The sequence below is a fragment of the Bombina bombina genome, chromosome 12 (assembly GCF_027579735.1).
Source record: "Bombina bombina isolate aBomBom1 chromosome 12, aBomBom1.pri, whole genome shotgun sequence".
Taxonomy (NCBI): Eukaryota; Metazoa; Chordata; class Amphibia; order Anura; family Bombinatoridae; genus Bombina; species Bombina bombina.
Window position 1 is genome coordinate 121716586 of NC_069510.1, and position 11815 is coordinate 121728400.

Below are 11815 nucleotides of genomic sequence, written 5' to 3' on the forward strand. Positions count from 1 at the left end.
TATCACAGTAGATGTAAATTGGAAATTTCTTTAAAAATGGATTCTCTATCCAAATCGTGCAAGAAAAAAAAAATGTGTTTTTTATCCCTTTAAGTGCTAGGAACATAATTATTATTATTATCATCAGGAATTTGTAGAGCGCCAACAGATTCCGCAGCGCTGTAAACATAGTCGGTGTACAGGATAGCTTTTGTAGGGGTCAAGTGGGTAGAGGGCCCTGCCGAGAGTTTCACTTTTGTAGTCGGCTCTTATGAAGGCGATCTACAAACAGCTGGGCTCATAGGCTTACATTCTAAGGGGTTCAAGGGGAAAGTGATGGAGTTAGGGAAGGTTAGTGTTGGTTGTAAGCATCCCTGAATAGTAGAATCTTTAAGGAGCGCTTGAAGCTGTTAAAACTAGGGGAGAGTCTTATGGAGTGAGGCAGGGAATTCCACAAGATGGGGGCCAGTCTGGAGAAGTCCTGTAAACGGGAATGTGAGGAAGTAACAAGAGAGGAGGAGATCCTGAGCTGATCGAAGGGGACGGGAGGGAGAGTATCTAGAGACAAGTTCTGAGATGTAGGGGGGAGCAGTGCAGTTGAGAGCTTTATATGTCAGGGTGAGGATTTTATGTTTAATCCTAGAGGCAAGAGGAAGCCAGTGAAGGGATTGGCAGAGAGGTGCAGCAGATGAAGAGCGACGAGTAAGGAAGATGAGCCTGGCAGAGGCATTCATAATGGATTGTAAAGGAGCTATGCGGCAGCTAGGTAGACCAGAGAGGACAGAATTGCAGTAGTCGAGGCGGGAAAGGATGAGAGAGTGGATTCAAATATTGGTTGTATCTTGTGTAAGGAAGTGTCTAATTTTAGCAATGTTTTTAAGGTGGAAGCGGCAGGCTTTAGCCAAGGACTGAATGTGAGGAGTGAAGGAAAGATCTGAGTCAAGTGTGACCCCAAGACATCGGGCGTGCGGGGTAGGGGTAATGATGGAATTATCAACAGTTATAGAAATAGTGGGGGTGGAGACATTGGAAGAAGGGGGAAAAATAAGCAGTTCAGTTTTGGAGAGATTTAGCTTAAGGTAGTGAGAGGACATCCAAGATGAGATGTGAGAAAGACAGTTAGTGACACGGGTTAGTAAGGAAAGAGGTAGGTCTGGTGTAGAGAGGTAGATTTGGGTGTCATCGGCATACAAATGGTATTGAAACCCATGGGACTTTATTAAGGAACCTAGTGACGATGTGTAGATTGAAAAGAGAAGGGGACCAAGGACAGAGCCTTGAGGTACCCCAACAGAAAGTGGTAACGGGGCAGAGGATGCTCCGGAGAAGGCTACACTTAATGTACGGTTAGTCAGATAGAAAGAGAACCACGAGAGAGCTGTGTCACAGATGCAGAAGGATTGGAGGGTTTGGAGCAGAAGAGGGTGGTCAACAGTGTCAAAGGCTGCAGACAGGTCAAGGAGGATAAGCAGAGAGAAGTGGCCTTTGGATTTTGCTGTAAGTAGGTCATTGGTAACCTTGACAATTGCTGTCTCTGTAGAGTGATGGGAACAAAATCCAGATTTCAGTGGGTCAAGAAGAGAGTTTAGTGTAAGGAAATGGGATAGACGTGCGTAAACTAGCTTTTCGAGGAGCTTTGAGGCAAGAGGGAGTAGGGAAATAGGGCGGTAATTGGAAGGGGAGGTTGGATCAAGGGAAGGTTTTTTGAGGATAGGTGTGACCAGTGCATGTTTTAGAGATGAGGGAAATATACCAGTGCTGAGGGAGAGGTTGAAAATGGGGGTGAGGGTAGAAGAGAGGGAGGGGAGTAGCTGTGAGGGGATGGGGTAGAGGGAACAGGTAGTGAGGTGGGAGGACAGTATAAGGGCAGAAACTTCATCCTCATTAACAGGGGCAAAAGAGCTGCATTTTTGGATGTTTGGGTTTTGGGTGATCGTGAGCTTTTGAGGGGGTGGGAGATTGGAAGTATGTTGAGAGCCCGATTTCACTTCTGATGGAGTCAATTTTGTTTTTGAAGTGGCTTGCAAAATCTTGAGCTGAGAGAGAGGTTGTGTTAGGTGGTGGGGGTGGGCGGAGAAGAGTGTTGAACGTGGAGAACAGACGTTTAGGGTTAGAGGAAAGAGTAGAGATGAGATTAGAAAAATATTGTTGCTTATAAAGATTAAGGGCAGAATAGTAGGAATTCAGGATGAACTTGTAGTGAAGAAAGTCAGCTGAACTCCGAGATTTCCTTCAATGTCGCTCAGCAGTACGGGAGCATCTGCGTAGGTATCGTGTCAGAGGAGTATGCCAGGGCTGAGGATGAGAGTGTGGTTTCTGAGCTAAGGTTGGAGGGGCCAGAGTGTCAATGACCGATGTAAGGGTGGAATTATACTGGCAGATAGATTGGTCAGGGCAGGAAAAGGAGGTAATGGATGAGAGGAGAGGTTTGAGAGAGCTAGCGAGCTGATGTAGATCTAGTGACTTAGTGCTTCTGTGAAGTTTGGTGTGAAGGGTAGAGGGAGGGGGAGTTGTAGGTAGGGAAGTAATGTTGCAAGTTAGGAGATGATGGTCAGAGAGAGGAAAAGGGGAGTTTGTTAAATTTGAAAGAGTGCATCGATAGGTGAAAATCAGATCAAGGAAATTACCATGTGACATGCCGAAAGAGGAAGTCAGTTGAAGAAGTTGTATTGCAGAGGAGGCATTGGGATTGTCAAGAGGGATGTTAAAGTCACCAAGAATGAGGGCAGGGGTGTCTGAGGAAAGGAAATAAGGAAGCTAGGCAGCAAAGTGATCTAAAAATTGAGTTGGGGAGCCAGGGGGGCGGTATATGACTGCAACACGTATAGAGAGGGGAGAGAATAACCGAATCATGTGTGCTTCAAATGAAGAAAATGTGAGTGAAGAGAAAGGCTGTATTTGTTGGAAGGTGCAACGAGAGGAAAGTAAAATACCGACACCACCTCCTTGTCTATTGCCAGACCTAGGAGTGTGGCTGAAATGGAGACCCCCATGTGACAGTGCTGCAGTGGATGCTGTGTCTGAAGCAGAGAGCCAGGTTTCTGTAAGAGTCAGAAGGTTAAGAGAGTGGGAGATAAAGAGATCATGGATAGAAGTGAGCTTGTTGCAAACAGAGCGAGAGTTCCAGAGTGCACAAGTGAAGGGGGAGGGGGTTTTAGATGTAAGAGGAATGTGAATAAGGTTACCAGAGTTTAGTTTATGAAGTCTATTGAAAGGCACACAAGGAAGTGAAAGGCTAGGAGGTTGTGAGGGACCAGGATTAGGGGAGATGTCGCCATAATCTCAATAAACATGTAGAAGGGATTTTAACTTGGCGAAGAGAACATTCTAAACACGAGTTATATGATATCCTGGTCATATCAATACAAGTGTAGAATAAAAAAATAGTGAAACCATGCAAGGCACAACTCCATTACCGGCTAGCATACAATTAGACACATTACAGCGATGCATTTTGGTTTTAACAGACACTTTTTTTACAATAGACTTGTATTAACAAAATAATGATTCTGTCATCACTATATCAGCAGCATATGCACATATGCTGTTTATGCCTTATACACAAACATTTAAACATTGCACCTTTTTAAAGACAGAGCCCTGATGAATATTGCCCCCCATTTATTTCATACAAGATGCCACAGTCTCTCTGAGCAGGGTGGTGTCTGATTGCTGGTGCATGGGGTGCATACAGCATATGTCATTGAAACACTAATAACTTCTAAATACATACAAAGAATAATGTGGTTTAGCTTAGAAATGATCGTTTAGACAAAGGGCCAGGTGTACTATTGGCCGTGTGGACAAGGTTCTAAACTTGAATCTGTATGTCCTCTATTTGTATGTACCAAAATTTACTGAGTGTGTACTGCCACCCCCTTCCTGCAGGGAAGGGCCTGTCAATCACCCCAAGCAAGCGTGCTCAGGGTGATTTCTCTCTGTCAACTTATCACACTACTTAATAAATGGAGCCCTTAAAGGGACAGTCTAGTCAAAATTAAACTTTCATGATTCAGATAAGGCATGCAATTTTAAACAACTTTCCAATTTACTTCTATTATCTAATTTGCTCAATTCTTTAGATATCCTTTGTTGAAGAAATAGCAATGCACATGTTTGAGCCAATCTGCTCACAGCTACTGAGCATATCTAAATATGCTTTTCAGCAAGTGATATTAAGAGAATGAAGCAAATTAGATAATAGAAGTAAATTAGAAAGTTGTTTAAAATTGGGTGTCATGTCCCTTTAAAGCCTGAAGAACTCCAGGGTTGTCTCATCCAATTGTCTTCTATTTAATGTGTAAATGTTAGCGGCTTCTATGGTCATTACAGAGAATTCACCACTTATAATCCCTATGCGTCATATTGATGAGGGGGTAAAATAACCTGCAGTCCCTGCTGCAGCTCTCCCAGCCCTTATAAATGTCCTGTTTTGCTGAGGACCACCTGACCATGCCCTGATTTGCTTACTGTCTGCCCTGCTTCACGCTGTCCTTTCTGGAGGAATCTTTTAAGGTTTGAAGTTTAATAGGGCATATTAGTATAATAAAAAGTTATCATTCTGTACTGAAACACCACTGAAATACCTATCTTATAACACCTTTCAGTTACTATAAGAGATGGGACAATAAACAGCTGTGTAAGCAAGCTGTATATGGGCAACATGTTTTGCAGTAGGTGATTTAGCTCTGTCCCTATCCCTATACAGGACATGACCACTAAGGGGCCAATGTCCTTTAGCAGTATGTGATCTAGCTCTGTCACTGTGAACAGGCTAATTCCCATCCCTATACAGGACATGACCACTAGGGGGCAAGATGTCCTTTAGCTGTATGGGATCTATCTTTGTCACTGTGAGCGGGCTAATTCCCATCCCTATACAGGACATGACCACTAAGGGGCAAGATGTCCTTTAGCAGTATGTGATCTAGCTCCGTCAATTTGAAAAGGCTAATTCCCATCCCTATACAGGACACGACCACTAGGGGGCAAAAATATCCTTTAGCAGTATGTGATCTAGCTCTGTCACTGTGAGCGGGCTAATTCCCATCCCTATACAGGACATGACCACTAGGGGGCAAAATGTCCTTTAGCAGTATGGGATTTAGCTTTTTCACACTGAGTGAGCTAAATTCCATTCTCAGAAAGGACAATGTCCTTTAGAGGGATAGAATCTAGTCTCAACCATAACTTCATGTCACCTTATCCCCAGTGACAGCGCCACCTAGTGACATCAGCTGAAGGTGACAGGAGCCAGACATGGTGCTGGGGGAGCGGGCGCTGCTCTCCGGGGTTTGCCTGGCAGTGGGAGCCGCGCTAGGTGCAGGCGTGACCGGCTGGAGGCAGCGGAGAGAGGGCGGGGGATGCGGCCTAGCTGTGCCTGTGGTCCGTGCGGCTACCGAGCTGTCCCAGGCCGCTCCCTCCGCGGGGCTCACACGGTTCGGGCTCCCCGGGCTCAGCCAGCTGAAGAGCCGCGAGTCTCACGTGCTGAGCTATGACCCCCGGCTGCGGGGCCCGGCCTGGGTGCTGGAGCATCTGACCTTGGAACGGATCCGCGGGAGCGCCGAGCGCCAGGACTGTGACTTCCGGGAGGATGAGACCGTGCACCCGTATCACCGGGCAAGCAACCAGGACTACCGGGGTAGCGGCTTCGATAGGGGGCACCTGGCAGCGGCAGCAAACCACAAGTTCAACCAGAAAGCTATGGATGATACCTTCCTGCTCAGCAACGTGTACCCGCAGGTGCCAGGGGGTATATGGTTACTGGGGGGCAGGGGTATAAGGGCAGCAGGGGTGTATGGGTACTGGGGGAGTATAAGGGCACTGGGGGATATACTATAAGGGCACTGGGAGCCGGGTTATAAGGAAGCAGGTGTGTATGGGTACTGGGGTGGTATATTATAAGAGCACTGGGAGCCGGGGTATAAGGGCAGCAGGGGTGTATGGGTACTGGGGGTATAAGGGCAAAGGTGGTATGGGTACTGGGGGGTATACTATAAGGGCACTGGGAGCCGGTGTATAAGGGCAGCAGGGGTGTATGGGTACTGGGGAGTATAAGAGCACCAGGGGTATATGGGTACTGGGGGTATAAGGGCACCAAGGGTATATGGGTACTGGGGGTAAAGGAGCACTAGGGATATATGGTTACTGGGGGGTATAAGGGCACCAAGGGTTTATGGGTACTGGGGGTTATATGGGTACTGGGGGTATAAGGGCACCAAGGGTTTATGGGTACTGGGGAATATATGTGCACCAGGGGTATATGGGTACTGGGGGGGGGGGTCTATAAACCGGTATCTGATAGTAACTGTTGCAGGGTCTCAGGAGCAGTCTATAAACTGGTATCTGATAGTAACTGTTGCAGGGTCTTAGGTGCAGTCTATAAACTGGTATCTGATAGTAACTGTTGCAGGGTCTTAGGTGCAGTCTATAAATTGGTATCTGATATTAACTGTTGCAGGGTCTCAGGAGCAGCCTATAAACTGGTATCTGATAGTAACTGTTGCAGGGTCTCAGGAGCACAGTCTATAAACTGGTATCTGATAGTAACTGTTGCAGGGTCTCAGGCGCACAGTCTATAAACCGGTATCTGATTGTAACTGTTGCAGGGTCTCAGGAGCACAGTCTATAAACCGGTATCTGATATTAACTGTTGCAGGGTCTCAGGAGCAGTCTATAAACCGGTATCTGATATTAACTGTTGCAGGGTCTCAGGAGCAGTCTATAAACCGGTATCTGATAGTAACTGTTGCAGGGTCTCAGGAGCACCGTCTATAAACTGGTATCTGATAGTAACTGTTGCAGGGTCTCAGGAGCAGCCTATAAACTGGTATCTGATAGTAACTGTTGCAGAGTCTCAGGAGCATAGTCTATAAACTGATATCTGATAGTAACTGTTGCAGAGTCTCAGGAGCACCGTCTATAAACCGGTATCTGATATTAACTGTTGCAGGGTCTCAGGAGCAGTCTATAAACTGGTATCTGATAGTAACTGTTGCAGAGTGTCAGGAGCACAGTCTATAAACTGGTATCTGATAGTAACTGTTGCAGGGTCTCAGGAGCAGTCTATAAACTGGTATCTGATAGTAACTGTTGCAGGGTCTCAGGTGCAGTCTATAAACCGGTATCTGATAGTAACTGTTGTAGGGTCTCAGCAGCACAGTCTATAAATTGGTATCTGATAGTAACTGTTGCAGGGTCTCAGGAGCACATTCTATAAACCGGTATCTGATATTAACTGTTGCAGGGTCTTAGGTGCAGTCTATAAACTGGTATCTGATAGTAACTGTTGCAGGGTCTCAGGAGCACCGTCTATAAACCGGTATCTGATATTAACTGTTGCAGGGTCTCAGGAGCAGCCTATAAACTGGTATCTGATAGTAACTGTTGCAGGGTCTCAGGAGCAGTCTATAAACTGGTATCGGATAGTAACTGTTGCAGAGTCTCAGGAGCAGTCTATAAACTGGTATCTGATTGTAACTGTTGCAGGGTCTCAGGTGCAGTCTATAAACTGGTATCTGATAGTAACTGTTGCAGGGTCTCAGGAGCAGTCGATAAACTGATATCTGATAGTAACGGTTGCAGGGTCTCAGGAGCACAGTCTATAAACTGGTATCTGATAGTAACTGTTGCAGGGTCTCAGGAGCAGTCTATAAACTGGTATCTGATAATAACTGTTGCAGGGTCTCAGGTGCAGTCTATAAACCAGTATCTGATAGTAACTGTTGTAGGGTCTCAGCAGCACAGTCTATAAATTGGTATCTGATAGTAACTATTGTAGGGTCTCAGCAGCACAGTCTATAAACTGGTATCTGATAGTAACTGTTGCAGGGTCTTAGGTGCAGTCTATAAACTGGTATCTGATAGTAACTGTTGCAGGGTCTCAGGAGCACCGTCTATAAACCGGTATCTGATATTAACTGTTGCAGGGTCTCAGGAGCACAGTCTATAAATTGGTATCTGATAGTAACTTTTGCAGGGTCTCAGGAGCACAGTCTATAAACTGGTATCTGATAGTAACTGTTGCAGGGTCTTAGGTGCAGTCTATAAACTGGTATCTGATAGTAACTGTTGCAGGGTCTTAGGTGCAGTCTATAAACTGGTATCTGATAGTAATTGTTGCAGGGTCTCAGGAGCAGTCGATAAACTGATATCTGATAGTAACGGTTGCAGGGTCTCAGGAGCACAGTCTATAACTGTGTCATCCTTACATCAGCTCACTTCCTGTCTATTACCGTAGGTACCTATCCTCACATATATACACCTCATCCTTACATCAGCTCACTTCCTGTCTAACACCGTAGCTACCTATCCTCACATATATACACCTGATCCTTACATCAGCTCACTTACTGCCTATTACCGTAGGTACCTATCCTCACATATATACACCTCATCCTTACATCAGCTCACTTCCTGTCTATTACCGTAGGTACCTATCCTCACATATATACACCTCATCCTTACATCAGCTCACTTCCTGTCTAACACCGTAGCTACCTATCCTCACATATATACACCTGATCCTTACATCAGCTCACTTACTGCCTATTACCGTAGGTACCTATCCTCACATATATACACCTGATCCTTACATCAGCTCACTTCCTGTCTATTACCGTAGGTACCTATCCTCACATATATACACCTCATCCTTACATCAGCTCACTTCCTGTCTATTACCGTAGGTACCTATCCTCACATATATACACCTGATCCTTACATCAGCTCACTTACTGCCTATTACCGTAGCTACCTATCCTCACATATATACACCTCATCCTTACATCAGCTCACTTCCTGTCTATTACCGTAGGTACCTATCCTCACATATATACACCTCATCCTTACATCAGCTCACTTCCTGTCTATTACCGTAGGTACCTATCCTCACATATATACACCTCATCCTTACATCAGCTCACTTCCTGTCTAACACCGTAGGTACCTATCCTCACATATATACACCTGATCCTTACATCAGCTCACTTACTGTCTATTACCGTAGCTACCTATCCTCACATATATACACCTCATCCGTACATCAGCTCACTTACTGTCTATTACCGTAGCTACCTATCCTCACATATATACACCTGATCCTTACATCAGCTCACTTCCTGTCTATTACCGTAGCTACCTATCCTCACATATATACACCTCATCCGTACATCAGCTCACTTACTGTCTATTACCGTAGCTACCTATCCTCACATATATACACCTGATCCGTACATCAGCTCACTTCCTGTCTATCACCGTAGGTACCTATCCTCACATATATACACCTGATCCTTACATCAGCTCACTTACTGTCTATTACCGTAGCTACCTATCCTCACATATATACACCTGATCCTTACATCAGCTCACTTCCTGTCTATTACCGTAGGTACCTATCCTCACATATATACACCTGATCCGTACATCAGCTCACTTCCTGTCTATTACCGTAGGTACCTATCCTCACATATATACACCTCATCCGTACATCAGCTCACTTACTGTCTATTACCGTAGGTACCTATCCTCACATATATACACCTCATCCGTACATCAGCTCACTTACTGTCTATTACCGTAGGTACCTATCCTCACATATATACACCTCATCCGTACATCAGCTCACTTACTGTCTATTACCGTAGCTACCTATCCTCACATATATACACCTCATCCGTACATCAGCTCACTTACTGTCTATTACCGTAGGTACCTATCCTCACATATATACACCTCATCCGTACATCAGCTCACTTACTGTCTATTACCGTAGGTACCTATCCTCACATATATACACCTCATCCGTACATCAGCTCACTTCCCACCCTGCCCACCGCATTGGTCAGGTAAGTGGCATAATAGATATTAGTAACCACCCTATTGGTTAAATTGGTGGCAAGCAGTAAGTTTACGTGATCGCAAGAAACAAATAACAAGTGTAGCTAGTGCTGATGTATTGATCACAGCCATATTATCTCCCTCTCCCCCCGTGACTTAAATATCATAAAAGTAAAATCTCTCATCTCATTATTTTATTGCCGCAGAACCCTAACCTGAACCAGAATGCGTGGAATAACCTTGAGAAATACTGCCGTGGGTTAACTAAGAGCCATAAGAATGTATATGTGTGCACTGGTCCCCTTTTCCTACCCAGGTTAGTACATGTTTGAATTCTCCACGATCGTCTAATGAAATGCTCCTCTAACTTACATAGTTTACAAATCCATGTTTTGTCCCCGCAGGGTGGAGGCCGATGGCAAGACGTATGTCCGATACCAAGTGATTGGCAAGAATAACGTGGCTGTTCCAACTCATTTTTTTAAAGTGGTTGTACTGGAGAAATTTAATGGGGAGATAGAGCTGCGGCCGTACGTGATGCCGAATTGTCCTGTGGACGATAAGATCCCGTTGGATCGTTTTCTGGTCCCCATAGAGAGCATTGAGCGTGCTGCCGGCCTGCTCTTTGTCCCTAACATTTTGAAAAGGACGAACAATTTAAAGGCTATAACGGCCTGATAGGTTGGAGAAAGTAACACGGGTCCTTGGAGAAAAAGGTTGAAAGCTGCTACACCTACTGGAATCTTATTCATAATGGCAAGGAACCCATAGGGAATGGTTTTGTCTAGGGTCCTGTTGGGTTTCAGTCACTTTATGCTGTTATATTAACCTATTGACATGAATGTATGTTTATGACACTAAATGTGTTTTTCTTATTATTGTTGATTGTTTCAGAGCAGTCCATGGTAACTTTGTTAATGACAGAAACTAAGCAATAAAATAAGATTATAGCACTTACCTTTCCTATACTGAGACATGCACTGGAGCCTGGTTATTTCTCATCCCAATCAATGTGCTGGTAGCTGATGACTTCCGAACCAGCACCTGTTCCCAAATCATGAGAAACTTTACAGGAACATTATGCTTAAAGTAGCTCAAATACAAGATCCCAGCTTCTTACCTGGAGTAGGAATGTGATCTCCTGCAACTCAGATGACCCTTCTCTAACTCATGAAATAGCTCGAACCTGTCATGTAATGAACTTTCCATCAGTGGCACATGGGTTGTAACAATAATGTGCATCATTTAAGTAAGATTAATGACGTGTGAGAGGGGTGATGATCTATGAGGGGTGCAGGAGAGAGTGAGTGATGTGTAAGGGGTGATGATCTATGAGGGCTGCAGGAGAGGGTGAGTGATGTGTAAGGGGTGATGATCTATGAGGGGTGCAAAAGAGGGTGAGTGATGTGTAAGGGGTGATGATCTATGAGGGGTGCAGGAGAGAGTGAGTGATGTGTAAGGGGTGATGATCTATGAGGGGTGCAGGAGAGGGTGAGTGATGTGTAAGGGGTGATGATCTATGAGGGGTGCAGGAGAGGGTGAGTGATGTGTAAGGGGTGATGATCTATGAGGGGTGCAGGAGAGGGTGGGCGATGTGTAAGGGGTGATCTATGAGGGGTGCAGGAGAGAGTGAGTGATGTGTAAGGGGTGATGATCTATGAGGGGTGCAGGAGAGGGTGAGTGATGTGTAAGGGGTGATGATCTATGAGGGGTGCAGGAGAGGGTGAGTGATGTGTAAGGGGTGATGATCTATGAGAGATGCAGGAGAGGGTGAGTGATGTGTAAGGGGTGATGATCTATGAGGGGTGCAGGAGAGGGTGAGTGATGTGTAAGGGGTGATGATCTATGAGAGATGCAGGAGAGGGTGGGTGATGTGTAAGGGGCGATGATCTATGAGGGGTGCAGGAGAGGGTGAGTGATGTGTAAGGGGCGATGATCTATGAGGGGTGCAGGAGAGGGTGAGTGATGTGTAAGGGGTGATGATCTATGAGGGATG

General features: G+C 45.3%; 1 protein-coding gene across 1 annotated transcript; it reads left to right on the plus strand.

The window, feature by feature from the left end:
• Window positions 1-5010: 5010 nt before the first annotated feature.
• ENDOG (endonuclease G) lies at window positions 5011-10791 on the plus strand. Its single transcript, XM_053696148.1, has 3 exons — window positions 5011-5721; window positions 10026-10135; window positions 10224-10791. Exons 1-3 carry the CDS (start codon window positions 5239-5241, stop codon window positions 10495-10497), a joined length of 867 nt encoding a protein of 288 aa, XP_053552123.1. The 5' UTR covers window positions 5011-5238; the 3' UTR covers window positions 10498-10791.
• The last annotated feature ends 1024 nt before the right edge of the window (window positions 10792-11815 follow it).